This window comes from Bufo bufo, chromosome 2 (genome assembly GCF_905171765.1).
Source record: "Bufo bufo chromosome 2, aBufBuf1.1, whole genome shotgun sequence".
NCBI lineage: Eukaryota > Metazoa > Chordata > Amphibia > Anura > Bufonidae > Bufo > Bufo bufo.
Window position 1 is genome coordinate 275,930,234 of NC_053390.1, and position 21,934 is coordinate 275,952,167.

The 21,934-nt window shown below is 45.7% G+C and overlaps 1 protein-coding gene across 2 annotated transcripts in view; it reads right to left on the reverse strand.

The window, feature by feature from the left end:
- MYO18B (myosin XVIIIB) overlaps window positions 1-21,934 on the reverse strand; it is an 884,719-nt gene that overhangs the window by 76,059 nt on the left and 786,726 nt on the right. For both annotated transcript variants that reach the window (XM_040416566.1, XM_040416565.1), the window contains one exon: window positions 2,663-2,796. In XM_040416566.1, the coding sequence (XP_040272500.1) occupies window positions 2,663-2,796 (134 nt within the window). The remainder of the gene's footprint in view (window positions 1-2,662; window positions 2,797-21,934) is intronic.

Below are 21,934 nucleotides of genomic sequence, written 5' to 3' on the forward strand. Positions count from 1 at the left end.
AAACTCAGATCCGACAGTATATTCAAACACAGAGGCATTCCCATAGTGATAGGGACGCTTCAAGTTAGAATATACTGAGAACTGTGGACATAACTGCCCCATGCTGCCTGGCAGCACCCGATTAAAGGGGGCTGTGATCCGCACAATTAACCCCTCAGGTGCCGCACCTGAGGGGTTAATTGTGCGGATCTAAGCCCCCTGTAAGAGACCTCCCTCCCCAGTATTAAAATCATTGGTGGCCAGTGCGGCCTTTCCCCTCCCTCCCCAGTATTAAAATCATTGGTGGCCAGTGCGGCCCCCCCACCCTCACCCCACCCTATTAAAATCATTGGTGGTTAGTGCGCCCCCCCCATTAAAATCATTGGTGTCCAGTGTGGCATCCCCTCTCCCCCCCACCCCTAATTAAAATCATTGGTTAACAACTCCCCCCCCCCCCATCATTGGTGGCAGCGGAGCGGCAGTTCCGATCGGAGTCCCAGTTTAATCGCTGGGGCTCTGATCGGTTACCATGGCAGCCAGGACGCTACTGCATTCCTGGCTGCCATGGTTACTTAGCCCTTTTAGCAGCATTATACTTACATGCACTGTCTGTGGCCGGCCGGCGCTCCTCCTACTAGTAAGTGAAAGGTCTGTGCGGTGCATTGCTTATTGCACAGTCCTGTCACTTACCAGTAGGAGGAGCGCCGGCCGGCCACAGACAGCGCACGTAAGTATAATGCTGCTAAAAGTGCTAAGTAACCATGGCAGCCAGGACTGCAGTAGAGTCCTGGCTGCCATGGTAACCAATCGGAGCCCAAGCGATTAAACTGGGATTCCGATCGGAACTGCCGCTCCGCTGCCACCAATGATGGGGGGGGAGGAAGGTTGTTAACCTGTGGTCACTGCCACCAATGATTTTAATTAGGGGTGGGGGGGGGGCCGCACTGGACACCAATGATTTTAATAGGGGGGCCGCACTAACCACCAATGATTTGGGGTGGGGGGCCACCAATGGGGGTGGGGGGGCCGCACTGGCCACCAATGATTTTAATACTGGGGAGGGAGGGGGGTCTGGCCTCTGCTGCCTGGCAGCACCCGATCTCTTACGGGGGGCTGAGATCCGCACAATTAACCCCTCAGGTGCGGCACCTGAGGGGTTAATTGTGTGGATCACAGCCCCCTGTAAGAGATCGGGTGCTGCCAGGCAGCAGGGGGCAGTTATGTACACAGTTCTTGGTATATTCTAACTTGAAGCGTCCCCATCACCATGGGAACGCCTCTGTGTTCGAATATACTGTCGGATCTGAGTTTTCACGATCGTGAAAACTCAGATCTGAAAAATCGAATACTATTATTTTCCGTTATAACCATGTTATAACGGAAAATAATAAAGAGAAGTTCGGGTCCCCATTGACTTCAATGGGGTTCAGGTTCGGGTCCAAGTTCGGATCAAGTTCGGGTCCCGAACCCAAACTTTTTTTTAAAGTTCAGCCGAACTCCCCGAACCTGAACATCTAGGTGTTCGCTCAACTCTAGTCATTTGGGGATTAATCTGGGGTCTATAAATGTATGGGCTGATCTGGGGTCTGTATGAATGTGGGTTAATTTAGGATTTGTATGGATTTGGGAAGTGATTTGGGCTCTGGGGTACTTTGGGGCTTGATTTGGTGTCTAATTGGATCTGTATGAATTTGGGGGCTGATCTGTGGTCTGCATTAATTCTGAGGTCTGGTCTGGAGGTATGTAATAATTTTGGGGTCTGATTTACTGTAATGTATTCTTCAGAACTGATTAGAATGATGTCATTAAAATCGTAATACATTTTTGATCCCCACTGATCTCCTTGTGCTGCTCCCCGTGTCTCCCAGTCTCTGTACTCACAAGTCCCCCACGACTCGGATGTGACTGCTACGGCCAGTGATTACAAATTTAGTATTGCCATAATCGTACTCACTCACAGAATAAGAATGTCATGTCATTTTTAACACACAGGAAACACCATAACAACAAAAACCCAAAAAATTTTGTTCCACTCCCCAAATTTTTCTCCCCCCCGTTCTCCAATATATAGTAAATGCTGCCATTAAAAAATACTTACCCCCCAAAAAAATAAGCCCAGGTACTTCAATACAGTACCATAGTCCCACAGTTTACACAGTCAAAGCACACAGAGCTATGGGGACTGGGAAAATGGGTATTAAAGAGGACCTGACAACACTGATGTGTCTGTTTTATGGAATGATTGTATTTCCTATGTAATAACAATTCTTGATAATATATATATATATATATATATATATATATATATATATATTTATATTATGCTCCATTCCTCAGTTATCCCTTCTAGAAGTTGTTTAGTAATTCAACTGGAATCCATCAGACTATGCAGGGACACCCCCCCCCCCCGACCCTGCTAGTAACGCCCAGTTGCAGGTTCATTAATACATTTCTGGAAGCAATAACTGAAGAACTGAATAATATACAGTTATATGAAAAGATGATCCAGAATTGTTATTGCATGGGGATGTGTCAAGAGAGGTGACAGGTCCTCTTTAAGTGTGTAGGGCTGAGCTGCAATACCAGACACAACCTATGGACAAAAGTGGCACTGTTTCTGGAAGGAAGCAGAACATTGTTTTAGTCTCATAAAAACTGATACATAACAAAGATGAAACAATACCTTTCAGTATCGCTGTCATCGCTGGATTCCACTTCCTCTAGTGCAGCCTGTAAGTCAGCAATGCGTCGAATTGATGTTTCCAGATCAGCTTGTAAAGTCTGTCTTACTGCCGTGAGCTCAAACACCTGTGTCTCCTATAAAAATATGTTATATAAAGTATATTAATGCTACATTATGAAAAATAACCTTGAAAGCTGAATCTTAAAGGGGTTGTCCGGGTTCAGAGCTGAACCTGGATGTATCCGCATCTTCACCCCGCTGGCCCCTCTGACATAAATTGGTCTGATGCTCTCCCTTGCCCTGTGCTGTATCGCAAGGGCTTTTTGGTATACATTTTCACACTGCTAGGGGGAAGCTTCCGCCTAGCAGTGTTGCCAGTGACTTCACCGGCACTGATGGGCGGTCTTTAGCGCTGCCCTAGCCATTTTACAAGGCAGCGATAAAACCCACCTATTAGTGCCAGTGATGTCACGGGGCTTACTGCTATGTGGAAGCCTTTACCTACCTTTCCCCATGGAGATCCCAGTACATCTCCAGATCTCCAAAAAAAGCCTTTGCCCTGCGAGATTCAGCATCGGCGCATGTCAAAGGGCCTGCCTGTGTGAAAATGGGGATATGTTCAGCTCTGAACCCAGACAACTCCTTTAATCTTGAAATAGATCAGATATAAAATGAATTAAAGTGAAAAAATGAATATAGAGTATATCCTAATATCCAGGAAATAGAAGTCTTTCATTTGTCAATGGTAATCAGCAAGCTTTCCAACATTACTCTCCAAGCTTTCCATGTCTTGATACAGGAATGGTGAAATACTGTATCACTGCATAGAAATTACCTGCAAGGCGCACAGCACATGAAGGCTATATACTGTGACTGCATCATCAAGTGTCAAACTGTTCACTACAGCTTTCATAATGTGCCCATATAATGACATACAGTAATACCACCAGACAGTGCCAAAATGAGGCTTCCCATGTCTGCTGATGCTGTAGAGATTTCAGTTAACCCATGTTGTGACAGAGGCGAGTAGATGGTAGAGCCTTTTCCCCTACTATAATGCAGGTCTGCATGCTACACTATCAAGTCAAATGAATAAAACTAAAATTGACCTTGTTGCTGAAAATGTATTAGGCTACTTTTACACTAGCGTTTAAATTTTCCGGTATTGAGATCCAGCATAGGGTCTCAAAACCGGAAAAAACACTTCCGTTTTTTCCCCATTCATTGTCAATGGGGACAAAACTGAACTGGACAGAACAGAATGCTCCAAAATGCATTCCGTTCCGTTTCATTGCGTTCCTAACATGTTGCAGTTTGCTTTCTGTCCTGGGATGCGGAGCAAGACGGATCCGGCTTGACCCCCAATGCAAGTCAATGGGGACAGATCAATTTTCTCTGCCACAATCTGCCACAATAGAAAACAGATCCGTCCTCCATTGACTTTTAATGGAGTTCATGACGGATCCGTCTTGGCAATGTTAAAGATAATACAACCGGATCTGTTCATAACAGATGCAGATGGTTGTATTATCAGTAACGGAAGCATTTTTGCTGGACCCTGCCGGATCCACTAAAAACGCTAGTGTGAAAGTAGCCCTTTCATGGGTCCAGACTTTATAAACTAAGTATCAGGGTATGTAGGGCATACAGTGGGGATCTAATAGCACTTACTATTTTTTCTGGGCGCCACTCTGTTCGCCCGCTGTGGCCCCCGTTCAATTCTCCCGCCCTGTATGCTAATTTTCGCATCGGAACAGGGAGGAGGGGACTGTCCTGTTTCTCAATGGGCGTCTTCTTCTCCCTGTCTGTGCCGTGCTCCAATCGCAGCGGAGAGCGTCACAGCCAGGCAGAAGGTAAGGTTTTTTTTTCTCCCTGGCTGTGACACTCTCCACTGCGATTGGAGCACGGCACAGACAGGGAGAAGGAGACGCCCATTGAGAAAAAGGGCCGTCTTCTCCTCCCTGTACCGATGTGAAAATTAGCATACAGAGTGGGAGAATTTAACGGGGGCCACAGCGGGCGAACAGAGTGGCGCACAGAAAAAATAGTAAGTGCTATTAGATCCCTGCGGTATGCCTTACATACCCTGATACTGATAAAGTCTGGACCCATGAAAGGTCCTCTTTAAAGAGGAGCGGTCATCACTCTTGACAGGTTTGCTTTAGCAACTATGTACAGCCCACTTTTAATAACAATTCTGCAGCATCTATTTTTATGACCCACTGTTGTGACATTTTTCTCTTATTCCTTCTAGACGTTATGAATGAATTGCAAGCGGTCTAGCTATGTGTTAGCAGTTGGGGGTGTGTTCCTCCACTGTGACACTGGCAGCACATTGATTGTAGAATGTCAGACTGTGCAGGGACTCACCCCAACTGGTAACACCCATCTCGACCTTCAATGCAAACTGCTGACAATTCATTCATAACTTGTAGAAGGAATAATAAAGGAATCATCATAGAGTCACAAGGATAGATGTTCCAGTACTCGCATTAAATAAGTAAAGCAACTCCTTTAAGCTGGCAAAACTCTTCAGATAGCTGTCGGTTTGTTCAAGCTGCACCTATTCATTCTGACCACTGGCGAGTGTTGACAAAAACCAAACAAGTGGAAATAATGTATCAAAATATCATTTATTATAAAATGTATAAAGTATGGAGAAACAACAGGATGGTATACAGTGTACGGAGAAGCACAGGGCCAATAGCACCAAAAAGACTACCAGTAAATCTGTGCAGTGTAAGGCACAGGTAGATACGACCAAAGAATCAAGGCGTAAAGCTCAGGGATAACCAGAATAGTATGACATATAAGGGTCGCCCCCAATAGGGCTATGTACACAAGGTACAACGGACCAGATCTGGTGAACCGTGAGCCATAGCGCACATACACCAAAATACATAGGCGCCAAGACCGACCAATAGTAGTAAATCCAAATAATAGGAATCAATAACTGGAAATCAGAAATAGCATGCACCTAAATACAAGGGACCCACTATGGATACATACAGAGGTGCCCTATAGGATGTATGGAGCTGTACTAGTGACAGGACGTACCTGAAGACATGGTAGCAAGGTGGATATCAGACCCTGAGCGCGAGACCTCGACGCGCGTTTCACCTCAGCGGCTTCGTCAGGAATCCAACATGTCAGACCCTTCTTTCCCTCAATATCCTCCACCTGGGGAGACTCAGCAGCTCTCATACCCATTCGGGTACAGACCGCAGTGTCAGGTTTCTGCATGCAGTTTTGGAAGCCAAAATCAGGACTAGGAAAAGATAAAACTGCTCCTCCTTTTTAATTCACTTCCTGTTTTGGCTTCCAAAATACATGCAGAAACTGGACTGTGTGACGTACCCTTAGATGGCTGCTGAATTTTGTCAGGTTTGGATGACCTAAATCTAACGTCTACGGCCACCTTTACAATGTTGGAGATTTTTTGTAAATTTATGCACATAAAGTGAAGAGTTAACATTAACTATAGGTTTCTGGATATACAAAATATTTGGTGGGGGCTTTCTGGTATTTTCTGCCTGACAGTAAATCACATATCTTATAAGTGTATGCTCTACTGAATCTTCTGTAATAAAACTTAGAAAACAGCTAATGCATAAGTCATCAGCAGCCCAGCCAACTATCGCATCCTGGTAGAGATCAATATCCCCTCAGAAGTTATGGCTGCCAACATATAGAGCATCATCATCAGTGCAAATACAATATCTTCAGGCAACAAAGGAACACGATGCACATAACATCACAAAGACCAAGTTATTCTACGATTCCCGAGGTTAACACTGCAGGTTCCCAGCACTGGTTTATAGAGGTTATGCACATAGCTGGATGAGAGTACCTCTATACACATGGAAACCAATAGACCACAACACATATTTTTTCCTGTCCAATCTGTAAAAAGAAAAAAAATTCTGTACCAGAACCAGTGCATTCCCCTATTCATGCACCATTTTATAGCTCCCTAAAATGCACCAGTTGCACAGAGCCAAAACTGAGTGATATGATTGATGCAAAACATAAAAACCTGACTTGATAAAATATATGACAACCTCTTTCTAACCAACCCTGCACCTCACATGGACCCAGCTATATTCCCATTCATTGCTCCAATTGTTCTGCTAGATTTATTTCAGGCTGGCAGCTCAGGGGGTATGTCCTTTCTGCTGTAGCTCTCTCCCTGTAACAGCCATAGTTTCTAACAGAAGACGGGTGGTGGCAATTGAAGATTTAAACTGAGCATTTGCGACCAGCTCTGTGAGGTGGACAAGAAATAAAAGAACAAACAGCAGGTGGCGCAATACAGATATATTTTATTGAATAACTCAGTGGCCATAGTACATTTTTAATTACATGCAATTACAAAAGTATTCAAGTGCTGGTTTGAAAAACTTAAAATGTGTTTTGTGGCACTAACACAAGCATCCTTTATTGCTCTGCATTACTGCTTTTTTCTGAATTGGTAAGGCTATATCAGGTACTTTCTATTTCAGGCTTGCATCAGTATGTAAAATTTCCTGTCTGTGAATCTATATTGCACATTTGTATACCTCCAATTTTTTAAATGGACACGATTTTTTTAAAATCTAAATGGAATTTGAGAGAAAGGAATGTTATGCTCCATCAAAGCCTTTAGCCTTGGACAGTAGTTCAGAACCATAGCAACTCTGTAGGGCAGATATAGGTTTCTTGGGAGGTTAATGCCAAGAGCCCTGGTATCAATTACATCATACATTATTTTGGCAGGACCAGCTGACTAACATGTAAGAGGACCTCTAGACTCTCTCCAATAGCAGAGGAGGACCAACCTGTTGGTTTGGATGTCTGATATTTTTGCTGTCAGAGGTGTCTGAGTGCGACTTATTTCCCTCTTGGACAAGCACACTCGGCTAATGCCCCGGGTGTTGACCTTGTTGGGTCCAAACTGATGCTCATTCGGCCAAAGCTATCTAATGTGTATGGTCAGTGTAAGCCACTAACAATAAAAAATAAGACCGTAAAGCCATTACTGCACAAAAACAAAGGAAATTAGGCTATCCAGGGTTCTTAACGAACATGTTCAAGACCCATGGTTATTTAACCAATAATTGGTAGAGAATTCAACAAAATTATTACAGTTTATTTATCTAAATAGCAAGCAGAATTTTTGAAGCCCTGCGCTCCAAAATTCTGACTTCCACACTATTTGAATTTTTTTTTCTAGCTTCCCACTATGTTGTATGCAATATTAAATGGTGCCATTTGAAAATACTATTTGTTTTGTAAAAGACAAGCACTTATGAGGCAAAGGGAATAAAAAATAAAATAAAAAAAGTTCTGGCTCTTGGAAGGCAGGCAGTTAAAAAGGAAAACAAAAAAATTGAAAATTGTCATGTCAGGAAGGGGGTTAAAGATGCACTAATTTTAATAAACGTAATAAACTTGGTGCAAATAATGGCAACACAGACTCAAGCAAAACCGACTTTTAATATTTCTGTCATGATAAATTCTCCCTTATGCCTTTGCTTTACATACCACATAGCTTATTTCTGCCATTTTTCCCTGAAAGCTTTCCATCAAGAATTCTGAATTATTGCTGCCATCCATGTAAGCTGAACTTAAGAATATGACACTAGGTGCTTGGCATTGCACTTTCTTTCTGAAATTCTACGCACAACACACAGCGTTACATTTCACATTTAACATGATTAAAGCTGCCAGCTGTAAAATTGCCATCTCGGCAGTGACAGGGTGAGAGATGATTTGTGGTGCATGGAGCGACAGCCCTGGGTGCTGCAGCTAGCAGACTGTCACAGTAAATAATGCCAGCCTTGCTACTGTGGGGTGAAGAGCATTGGAGGGGAAATGATGCAACATTATGAACACATGCATGGAAATGCCCTGATTTTACACCATTCCTGGTCACCAGTATGAGATAGACATGAGCAGGCAAAGACAAGGCAGAAAACATCCCAATAGCAACCAGTTAGATTCCAGGTGCTTTTTGTCTGGAGCAGGGTAGAACTGAAAACAGTAATGACTGGTTGCATTTACTTTAGCAATGGTGTAGAACTGCATTTTCAGCAATTCTCTGATACGCATCTATTAAAACATGCAAGGAATAATGTGCAGAATATAGGCACTGTGAGTAGCAGTCTGTGTTCTGTGAATGGATGAAAACATAGACATGGAGCCACATGGTCATGCTCAGCAGCAATAGATCAATGCAGAGCACGTGTATCTGGTCCTGACGGCAGTGGCGTCGCCAGGGGGGGGCCAGAGGGGGCCACGGCCCCCCCTACATCATGCTGTGCCCCCCCATGTGCAGTGGCGTCTCTAGCTTTCAAATTTTGGGGGGGGCACACTGGGGGCCAGGACAAAAGTAGGGGGGGCAGCTATAACAACGATAGATTTACACAAGTACGCTTAGAAATGCTGCGATACTTTACCCAATACCTAAAACCGCAACAGGGAAGAAAAGTCCAGCTGTCTGTGGATGACACTTTTATAGAGAGGGGGATCTGTGGATGACACTGCTATGGGGGGGATCTGTGGATGCCACATACCGTATATAGCATCTTATGCTATATGTGTCATCCACAGATCCACCCCATGACAGTGTCATCCCCATTTCCCCCTCCATAACAGTGTCATCCACAGATCTCCCTCCCTATAACAGTGTCATCCACAGATCTCCCTCCCCACCTCTCACAGGAGTGTACATATATAAAATAAACATATTTCACATGAACACTTACAATTACTTGGCTTGGCCCTTGGGGATCTCGGACGCCACTTCAACACTTTGGCCGGGGGCTCGGCGGCGCTGATGTTGTGTTTTATCCTAATGAGAAAGATTTCATAATAAGGATTTGGAGAAGGGGCAGAGGGATAGCAGAGCAGGGAGAGGCTGGTGCTGCTACTAGGGGGTCATACCATGGGGGAGTAATAACACCCACCATAATGCCCCCCAGTAGAAATAATTCTCCTTATAATGTGCAAAACATACCCCCTTATGCCCCCAGTTGAGCTAATGTCCCCCATAATGTGCCAGTATAAAATACTCCTATATAGTGCACCAGTAAATGCCTCCATAGTGCTCCTCTCCCCCCTTCCTGCTAGTGCCCCCCATAATGTACCAGTATAAAATGCCCCATATATCGTGCCCCAGTAGATGCCATCAGTGTCCCCCATAATTTGCAAGTATAAAATACCCCTTCTTAGTGCCCCCCGTAGATGACTCCATAGTACTCCTCTCTCCCCTTCTCCATAGTACCCACCATAATGTGTCCCAGTATAAAATGCCACTGTACAGAGCCCCCCATATAAAACACCCCTTCTTTGTGGCCTCAGTAGATGCCCCTATAGTGCCCACCAATAATGTGCCAGTAATAAGTGCCCTCAATAACGTGCCAGTAACAAGAGCCCCCAATGTGCCAGTAATAAGCCCCCATCACGTGCCAGTAACAAGAGCCCCCATCATGTGCCAGTAATAAGTCCCCCATCACGTGCCAGTAATAGGCCCCCCATCACGTGCCAGTAATAAGCTCCCCATGTTCCAGTATTAAGTCCCCCCATCATCATGTGCCAGTATTAAGTCCCCCCATCATCATGTGCCAGTATTAAGTCCCCCAATCATCACGTGCCAGTAATAAGCCCCCCATCACGTGCCAGTAATAAGCCCCCATCACGTGCCAGTATTAAGCCCCCCCATTTTCCAGTATTAAGTCCCCCCCATCATCATGTGCCAGTATTAAGTCCCCCCATCATCATGTGCCAGTATTAAGTCCCCCATCATCATGTGCCAGTATTAAGTCCCCCCCATCATCATGTGCCAGTATTAAGTCCCCCCATCATGTGCCAGTATTAAGTCCCCCCCATCATGTGCCAGTATTAGGTCCCCCCCATCATGTGCCAGTATTAAGTCCCCCCATCATGTGCCAGTATTAAGTCCCCCCCATCATGTGCCAGTATTAAGTCCCCCCCCATCATGTGCCAGTATTAATTCCCCCCCATCATGTGCCAGTATTAAGTCCCCCCATCATCATGTGCCAGTATTAAGTCCCCCCCATCATCATGTGCCAGTATTAAGTCCCCCCCATCATCATGTGCCAGTATTAAGTCCCCCCATCATGTGCCAGTATTAAGTCCCCCCCATCAAGTGCCAGTATTAAGTCCCCCCATCATCATGTGCCAGTATTAAGTCCCCCCCATCATCATGTGCCAGTATAAAGTCCCCCCCATCATCCCCCCATCATCATGTGCCAGTATTGTAATAAGCACCCCCCCAAAGTGCCAGTAACACTATTGTAAAAAAAAACAAAAAAAAAACACTTATACTTACCTCAGTCTCAGCGATGCGATGCAGCCTCTTCCTGTGTCCCACGCTGTAATGTAAGGCTCAGGCGGCACGATGACGTCATTGCGCCGGCCTCTGATAGGCTGCCGGACTAGTGCCTGCAGCCAGGGGCGTCCATAAAAATCACTGGGCCCCATAGCAGGAATCTAAATTGGGCCCCCATTCCCCTTTTATAGCCCCTCCCTTCGTTCCATGAACTATTCTAGCTGCTGCGTTTTATAATTTATGCCATCAGGGCCGGATTGGGATTACAAAACAGCCCTGGCACACAAAAGAGGTATAATAGATGCAGTGTGTACAGATGTATATTATATACAGCAGTGTACAGTTATGTGAGGTACGCGGTATAATATATGCATTGTGTACAGGTATATAGTATATTCCCTAGTGTTCTGATATGTGAGGTACAGGGTATAATAGATGCAGTGTGTACAGGTATATAGTATATACAGCAGTGTACTGATATGTGAGGTACGGGGTATAATATATGCAGTGTATACAGGTATACAATATGTACAGTAGTGTAATATGTGAGGTACGAGGTATAATAGATGCAGTGTGTACAGGTATGTAGTAAATACAGCAGTGTATTGACACCTCGTACCTCAGATATCAGTACACCGATGTATATACTATATATCTGTACACACTGCATCTATTATACCTCGTACCTCACATATATAGTATATACAGAAGTGTACTGATATCTGTACACACTGCATCTATTACACCTCATACCTCTCATATCAGTGCACTGCGGTATATACTATATATCTGTACACACTGCATCTATTATACCTCGTACCTCACATATATAGTATATACAGAAGTGTACTGATATCTGTACACACAGCATCTATTATACCTTGTACCGCACATATCAGTGCACTGCGGTATATACTATATATCTGTACATATTTCATGTATAATACTGTGTAATATATGCAGTGTGTGTGCATGTATGTGTGTGTATCTATATATATATATTACACACAGAGCAGTGTATTGATGTGACACATAGAAGGTATAATACTGTAGATGCAGTGTTTATAGAAATATGTGGTCAGTTATACATTATGGTCACTGTGTGTGTGAGGTACATGAGGTAGTGGTCCCTGTAACTGTCTGAAGTGTTATACATGAGTGAGCAATGAGTAAAAACAGGGCATGGAGGGGGGGGGGGGTAAATGATGAGAAGTGGAGGACCTCCTCTTACCTCTCCATTCCCGTCTGTATGGATCAATGCAGAGCTGCTTGCGAACTTCTAATACTTGCTATTAGGGGTTGAAGGACCTGTGATGATGTCATCACAGGTCCTGGCAGATATACCTTTGAAACCTAGGAACTACACCATTTTTGGTGCAGTTCCTTTGCTAGATTCTGCAGGACCTGTGATGTTGAAGATGATGTCATCACAGGTCCTGGCAGATGCACTGTTCTAACCTGGGAACTACACTTTACACTGTGCAGTTCCCTTACAGGACCTGTGATGACATCATCAAAGGTCCTTTAGCTTTAAAAAGATAAACAGGAGCAATTAGGGGCCTGCCTGCAGCCTATCAGAGGAAGGGGAAGGGACACGCCTCTCCCTCCCCTGCACCTCCGCACCTCCGCTGGCACAGGCAGTTTACAATGGAGATGAGCGCAATGGAAGCGCTCATCTCCCTGTGCCCGGCGGCGGCTCACTAGGTGGGGGGCATTTTAGTTGGGGGGGCAAATGGGGGGGCACAGCATGATGTAGGGGGGGCCGTGGCCCCCTCAACTAAAATGCCCCCCACCTAGTGAGCCGCCGCCGGGCACAGGGAGATGAGCGCTTCCATTGCGCTCATCTCCATTGTAAACTGCCTGTGCCAGCGGAGGTGCAGGGGAGGGAGAGGCGTGTCCCTTCCCCTTCCTCTGATAGGCTGCAGGCAGGCCCCGAAGTGGAGGAGAGGCCCCGCCCCCTAATTGCTCCTGTTTATCTTTCTAAAGCTAAAGGACCTTTGATGATGTCATCACAGGTCCTGTAAGGGAACTGCACAGTGTAAAGTGTAGTTCCCAGGTTAGAACAGTGCATCTGCCAGGACCTGTGATGACATCATCTTCAACATCACAGGTCCTGCAGAATCTAGCAAAGGAACTGCACCAAAAATGGTGTAGTTCCTAGGTTTCAAAGGTATATCTGCCAGGACCTGTGATGACATCATCACAGGTCCTTCAACCCCTAATAGCAAGTATTAGAAGTTCGCAAGCAGCTCTGCATTGATCCATACAGACGGGAATGGAGAGGTAAGAGGAGGTCCTCCACTTCTCATCATTTACCCCCCCCCCCCCCTCAATGCCCTGTTTTTACTCATTGCTCACTCATGTATAACACTTCAGACAGTTACAGGGACCACTACCTCATGTACCTCACACACACGGTGACCATAATGTATAACTGACCACATATTTCTATAAACACTGCATCTACAGTATTATACCTTCTATGTGTCACATCAATACACTGCTCTGTGTGTAATGTATATATAGATATGTAACTGGGTTTTGGGGGCGCCATCTAGTGTCTATGGGGTCCCTAACCCTAGTTAACTCACTATGCCTGACAGGCGGATCCTGAGCCTCCGCTATCTGGGAGTTGGGGTACATGTCTGCGGCAGTGCCTCCACCCAGTGGAACATCCGGGGTAGGGATGTGAGGATCCACTGGGAACATACTTGGTGCAAATGAGACTGACACAGCCTAACTGGAATTAACTTTATATAGTGCGTAACAAAATGAACCAACATACATAGGAAAATATAATAGCGTAACACAAATAACAGGGTAATGTGGATTCTTCCTCACCCACCCACTAGCACACCTGCGTCCCACCCCCTATCTTCGCCCTAATGGCCGTTGGTGCACATAGGAGAGTTGGGGCCCTTATAAGCTCTTGCTGCGCAGGGTCACTGAAGCAGCCTGAGCTGTGTAATGTCCGTCACTGGACCTCAGAGTCTTTATTGTGGTGAGGAGACAGGTGCCCTGTGGTGATGCAGGGAGAGGTTTGACTTACCCTCACAACACCATTTACCAGGCCAGTCCGCAGCAATCTCCTTTCACTGGATTCACCAGACGTCTGGACTCAGTGCTTGTCTTTGCCAGCGGTCCCTCTCTCAGCAGGTGTGATCTTGGGTGAAGTAAGTTCTTTCCGCCAGGTTCTATCTCTGTGCTGCAGTCTCTCAATGCCAGACCCATGTCCTCTCTCTGGCTGAGCAAATCATAGCTTCTAGAAACTTTTCCAGGACCTTCCTCTTTAGAGCTGTGCAGCCAGCGTCGTTTTAGGACCTGCGATGATGTCACTAACCATGTGACTCATTTCAGCCAGTCATATGATCAATGCTCAATGTCTTATTAACAGCATACTGAGTCCATCTACTGGGCATTTCAGATAATGCAGCCGGTGTAACTTCACAGGGTTACATGCTCCCCCTTGAAAAATACTTGCCTTCCACTGGCAAGTCCGAGCCAGGGGGCTTAACAAAAATTCAACAGAAAAATGTTTAGCATACATACAGTACAGTTGGCACAGTAATATCCTAGCTAGCTATTTATTTAGGGTAAAGAGTCACTAACATTTACCACTTCAGCTAGTGCATGTAGGAAAGTGGCCATTTTAGATGCTGCTTGTGTCAGCGGGGCATAACTGGGCTCTCCTATATTATCATAAACTAAGGCCCTAGGGGGTTGTCGCACTCTGGTACTGTGTCTCAGTTCTCGCTGTGGGAGAGGATCTTGGGACATCAACTGTGGGACTTCGACTCCTGCCTTCGAAGTAGAGTCTCTAAGGGAAGTTCCAGGCACAAAACATGGACTTTCTGGATTCAACCTTGGAGAACTTTGTGACCCAGGAGAGGTTCCGGAACTTTGTGGAACCACCGGAGTTAAAGGAGGCAATTGCTGTGTTTCTTCTGCGGGTGATGACCACCGCTGATCCTCTGCACTGGGAGTTCCCGGGGTCTCCTCTGCCCCATTTCCAGGACTCTCTGCTGGGTTTTCCTCCAGTTCTTCACTACTCTCTTCCTCTTCATCAGCATACACAACTGGAAGCAGATGGTTTCTATGCCAAGCCTTTATTCGGCCCTCCGGGCCCCTAATGTTGTACACTGGCAGTCCTTCCAGTTTGGACACAACCTCAAACAGGGTATCTTTCCATCTGTCAGCCAGTTTGTGTTTTCCAGGCACACCTAGATTCCGGAGAAGAACTTTATCCCCTGCTTGAATCTCCCGATATCTCACCTTAGAATCATACCTTCTTTTGTTCCGTTCTTCCATTTTTGCTGCAGCTTGGGTGGCCAACTCATAGGCCCGATGAAGGTTTTGTTTGAGGTTCCTCACATATTGAAAGTGTGAAGTTGAATCTGTTCCATCAGGAGACACTCCCAAACGGACATCTATCGGTAATCGAGCTTCTCTTCCGAACATTAGGAAATAGGGTGAGAACTCTGTAGATTCATGCCTTGTACAGTTGTATGCGTGGACCATGGCTTCCACATGTTTACTCCAAGACCGCTTCTCGACTTGCTTGAGAGTCCCTAGCATATCTAGGAGGGTCCTATTGAACCGTTCTGGCTGTGCATCACCCTCCGGATGATAAGGTGTGGTTCTGGACTTCTGCACCTGCAACATGTCCAACAGCTCCTTGATCAACTTACTCTCAAAGTCTCTACCTTGATCAGAGTGTATCCGATTGGGTAGTCCATAGTGAATAAAATACTTCTGCCAAAGGACTTTGGCTACAGTCACAGCTTTTTGATCTTTAGTGGGGAAGGCTTGAGCATATCTGGTGAAATGGTCCGTTACCACCAGCACATTTCCAATTCCCGCTGTATCGCTCTCAATGCCGAGATAGTCCATGCACACAAGATCCATGGGTCCCGTACTTTTCAGATGACCCATAGGAGCAGCTCTCACAGGCAGGGTCTTCCTCTGGATACACCTCCTGCATGTCTTCACATGTTGCTCGACATGTTCCCTCATGCGAGGCCAATAGAACCGATCTTGTACTAGGCCATAGGTCTTGTCCACCCCGAGATGCCCATGTTGATCGTGGAGAGCTCTCAGGACCATGCCACGGTATCTGTGGGGTAGTACCAATTGTTTTCTGTCAGGGTGATCATGATACTTCACGACGCTATAGAGTACTCCATCTTCAAGATGTAGTCGGCTCCATTCTCTTCGGTATAATTCTCTTTGACTCACAGGTAGAGAAGTCAGCAATTTAGGATTCTTAGTCTTTATTGCTCTGATAACTATCCCAATATACCAGTCCTGCGCTTGAGCCTTCTTCTTGTCTTCTGTGGTTATACTGGACCACTGTTGAAGCATGACTGGAGCATGGAACACCTCAGGCACGGCTTCTGGAGAGTGGCTAATGGAGTCTATCCCCCTTAGCTCGGCAAACTCTTCTTGACTCTAGGCCACCACATACATCTGACAAAAGGCTCCTACCCCTGGCCCAGGGATCTCTTCCCACTCCTCTTCTTCTTGGTGAGGAGGGAGTCTAGGTCTGCGGGACAGGGCATCTGCGCTGACATTCTTGGTCCCAGGCTTGTACTTCAGGCTGAAACTGTAGCTTGATAAGGCAGCCAACCACCTATGTCCTGTGGCATCCAGCTTAGCTGTAGTCTGAATGTAGGTAAGTGGATTGTTGTCAGTCCTTACTTCGAATGTTGCTCCATACAAATAGTCATGTAGCTTATCCACGATGGCCCACTTGAGTGCCAGAAATTTCAATTTATGGACTGGATAGTTCTTCTCTGCACCTGTAAGACTTCTACTTATGTAAGCCACCGGCCTCAATCCTTCTGGATAACTTTGGTGCAGTACACCCCCTAGACCTTCCATACTGGCATCCACATGGAGGATATATGGTTTCTCAGGGTCTGCATAGGCTAAAACCGGAGCTTCTGTAAGTCTCTTCTTCAATGTCAGAAAGGCATCTTCACATCCTGAAGTCCATTTCTCTCCAAAGGGGTCTTTAGGAGATGGTGCCTTAGCACCCGTTACGTCAGAGGTAATCTTCAGTAGGTCATGTAACTCTCGAGCAATCTTTGAGTAGTCTTTCACAAACCTTCGGTAATAACCACAGAATCCGAGAAAGGACCGCAACTCACTGATGTTATCTGGTCTTGGCCAATTCAACACTGCTTCAATTTTAGCAGGATCTGTGGCTACTCCTTCAGCGGAGACTATATGCCCCACATAAGTGACAGAGTTCTGGGCAAATCGGCATTTGTCCACTGATAGCTTCAGGCCTTCAGCTTGAAGTCGATCCAACACCTTTAGCAATCTTTGTTCATGCTCCTCTGGTGTCTTCCCGAAAACAATTAGGTCATCTAGATACACTAGACACTCTTTGGGATTCATATCCCCCACAGTTTTCTCCATCAGCCTCTGAAAAGTAGCAGGAGCTCCTGTGACTCCCTGTGGCATTCTGGTAAACTGGAAAAACCCCAAAGGGCAGATGAAAGCTGTCTTTTCCTGATCCTCCTTCTTCATGGGTACCTGATAATATCCAGACCTCAAGTCAAGCACACTGAACCACTGGCTGCCAGATAGGGCGTTCAGAAGATCCTCTATCCGGGGCAAAGTGTACTGATCTGGCACAGTCCTCTTGTTCAAAGTACGGTAGTCCACACATAGCCGAACTGAACCATTCTTTTTTCTCACTACCACAATAGGTGAGGCATAGGGGCTCCGAGACTCTGTGATGATGGCTGCTCCTTCCATCTGCTGGAGTATGTCCCGGACATCTTCCACATCTCGAGGGGGTATTCTTCTTGACCTTTCTCTGAAAGGAGTAGAATCAGCAAGTCTTATAGTATGGGTGGCACTCTTAGAACACCCCACGTCCATCTCTGCTCTGGAAAACACTCCCTCTCGGGTGACCAGTTTTGAACGAAGGCTGTCTTTCCACTCCTGTGGTAGAGGAGAATCTTCTAGATCAAAATCTAAAGGTGCTTTCACATGATCCTTCTGTTCTGCACTCACAGACATGATGGACGAAACTTGATCCAAAAGGTGTATCACACCAATCTTCTGATGACGATCAATCCGGATTTCCATGGGGGTAAATTCTGTACCATCACAGGAAAGCTCCGACACCACCTTTTCCGCCAATCTTTTACCTCAGGTATGAGAGTCCACCCTTTCTTCTGATCCTCTTCAGGCAGAGACTCAATAAGGTATTGTCCAGTTCCACCCAACATTTCATGGTGCATTGAGGCTATGGCTCGTAAGGTTTTGGTCTCACCAGGCTTCACAAATGCAGGTTCTGTTCCTGAATAGTGGCACGACCCTGGTTTTGTTTCAAGGGTTAGTCGTCTACACTCTTTCCCTAGGACAGGGCTGACCTCCATCAGTCGGTCTAAGGAGACATCTCCCACTTCTGTCAGATAGGCCTTGAATACATCCTGTACCATCTTTGCATTAGTGCCCAATATTATTGGGGCACACACTTTCCTGGCTGCAGGGCATATTAAAGCTTCCAGCTCCATAGGACATATTATCCCAGTGTTTAACTGGGGAATAGTTATGGTCACTTTTATGCATCCCTCCACAGGTTGAGCTTGAGAACCAACGCCCCATAGCTGAAACTCTCCTGCAGGTTCCACAGGAATGTGTTTCAAATGACGTTCATAGAAGTCTCGGTAGATAATGGTGACTTGAGAACCTGTATCTAGCAATGCTGAAGCCTGAATTCCTTCTACTTGCACGTGTATCAAAGATTTAGGCCCAATCTTGGCTCCTACAGATAACCCATATGTAGGCCGGGTCTTCCTTCGCTTGTAAGACCTGGTCATTTGAGTCTCCTCAAGCTCGGTTGCCAGCACCTCCACATCCACCTCCATGGAGTTCGCAGGGCACTCCCGCTGAAAATGCCCTGACTTTCCACATTTAAAGCAATCCCCTCGGCGGGGTGAATCCTCAGGAAACAGTTTTTTCTGAGTCTTCCTGTGTTGCCCCCCACTTCCAGGGGGAGGATCTGCTCTCTCTGGTGGTGACTTGCATAAGAACTCCAATTCAGCCACCTTCTTCCTAAGAGCTGACAGTTCTGTATCCTCTTTCTCCTTCTGTAGGGGTGGACACATCTGGTCTTCCAATCTCCTGGCTGTATTTATTAAGGTGGAATAAGGCAGGACTTTATCATCCAACTTGGCTCTCAGCAGAATCATAATTGGATTATTGATTAAGCCACCTCTCTGAATTTGCTTAGATAGCCGAGCATCCAACTCAGAGGCAGGGACTGCTCCTTTATGGAATAACTTTCCAAGTGATAGCTGTAACCGGTTGATATAGTCAGTGGCTTTTTCATGCTCCTTCTGCTTAGTGGCTAGGAACTTAACCAGCAGATCATCCAAATCTTCTGATTTCCCATAAGCATCCTGCAAAACTTGCAGATAGTCGTGCACAGTAGCTTGCCCATTTACTCCCTTGTACAGTCTTATCATGTCTGTAGCGGGAAAACGAAGACTCTCCACCAACCTCTGTTTCTTTATGGTATCCGTACAAGACCATTCCTCCAACAACTGCATAGCATTATCCTCCCAGACCTCAAAAGGCTCTTCTCCTGAAGGAACAGGCTGATTCCCAGAAAACACCTTTAGTTTGCGGTAACTATGGGTGTGGTTTGCCGTCACTATGGCTTCTGAGAGTTTCTGGAGTATGTCCGATACATCACTACCTCCTTTATGCGGGGTGCGGACTTCAGGGTTGTCCGGCCTTTCCGGAGATGGGAGTCAGGAGCTTAGAATAATTTTCTGTGACATAATCTCTCTGTTCTAATTTAAAGGGTTGTTGCAGCGAGACCCTTTCTTTCTTCTCAAGTAGAGCGTACACTAAAGAGCATCCTTCATCCGGGGCTCCATATAAATGAATGTTGGTAGGCATCTTATGGTCTCCCAAGTCCGTATGACAATATATTAACATGTAAGTTTGGCCTTCAGAATCCTGCAGGATATCCCTGACGGTCGCCATTTCTATTCCCAATCGAAGTTCTATACACAAGATGACGTGATTCATCTCACAGCAGGATGGGACTCTGCATAACATCACAGCTTGCTGCAATGGTACATTTCTTTGCTGGGCCCACTCTTTTGCAAAGGAGGGAGTGGCCTGAGGATTTAATCTATTCTCACTGGTTGTACCCCAATTGATCTCAGCAGTACCTCCTTATGTAACGGGGTTTTGGGGGCGCCCCCTAGTGTCTATGGGGTCCCTAACCCTAGTTAACTCACTATGCCTGACAGGCGGATCCTGAGCCTCCGCTATCCGGGAGTTGGGGTACATGTCTGCGGCAGTGCCTCCACCCAGTGGAACATCCGGGGTAGGGATGTGAGGCTCCACTGGGAACATACTTGGTGCAAATGAGACTGACACAGCCTAACTGGAATTAACTTTATATAGTGCGTAACAAAATGAACCAACATACATAGGAAAATATAATAGCGTAACACAAATAACAGGGTAATGTGGATTCTTCCTCACCCACCCACTAGCACACCTGCGTCCCACCCCCTATCTTCGCCCTAATGGCCGTTGGTGCACATAGGAGAGTTGGGGCCCTTATAAGCTCTTGCTGCGCAGGGTCACTGAAGCAGCCTGAGCTGTGTAATGTCCGTCACTGGACCTCAGAGTCTTTATTGTGGTGAGGAGACAGGTGCCCTGTGGTGATGCAGGGAGAGGTTTGACTTACCCTCACAACACCATTTACCAGGCCAGTCCGCAGCAATCTCCTTTCACTGGATTCACCAGACGTCTGGACTCAGTGCTTGTCTTTGCCAGCGGTCCCTCTCTCAGCAGGTGTGATCTTGGGTGAAGTAAGTTCTTTCCGCCAGGTTCTATCTCTGTGCTGCAGTCTCTCAATGCCAGACCCATGTCCTCTCTCTGGCTGAGCAAATCATAGCTTCTAGAAACTTTTCCAGGACCTTCCTCTTTAGAGCTGTGCAGCCAGCGTCGTTTTAGGACCTGCGATGATGTCACTAACCATGTGACTCATTTCAGCCAGTCATATGATCAATGCTCAATGTCTTATTAACAGCATACTGAGTCCATCTACTGGGCATTTCAGATAACGCAGCCGGTGTAACTTCACAGGGTTACAGATACACACACATACATGCACACACACTGCATATATTACACAGTATTATACATGAAATATGTACAGATATATATAGTATATACCGCAGTGCACTGATATGTGAGGTACAAGGTATAATAGATGCTGTGTGTACAGATATCAGTACACTTCTGTATATACTATATATGTGAGGTACGAGGTATAATAGATGCAGTGTGTACAGATATATAGTATATACCGCAGTGCACTGATATGAGAGGTATGAGGTGTAATAGATGCAGTGTGTACAGGTATATAGTATATACCGCAGTGCACTGATATGAGAGGTATGAGGTGTAATAGATGCAGTGTGTACAGATATCAGTACACTTCTGTATATACTATATATGTGAGGTACGAGGTATAATAGATGCAGTGTGTACAGATATATAGTATATACCGCAGTGCACTGATATGTGAGGTACGAGGTATAATAGATGCAGTGTGTACAGATATATAGTATATACCGCAGTGCACTGATATGAGAGGTATGAGGTGTAATAGATGCAGTGTGTACAGATATCAGTACACTTCTGTATATACTATATATGTGAGGTACGAGGTATAATAGATGCAGTGTGTACAGATATATAGTATATACAGCGGTATACTGATATCTGAGGTACGAGGTGTCAATACACTGCTGTATTTACTACATACCTGTACACACTGCATCTATTATACCTCGTACCTCACATATTACACTACTGTACATATTGTATACCTGTATACACTGCATATATTATACCCCGTACCTCACATATCAGTACACTGCTGTATATAC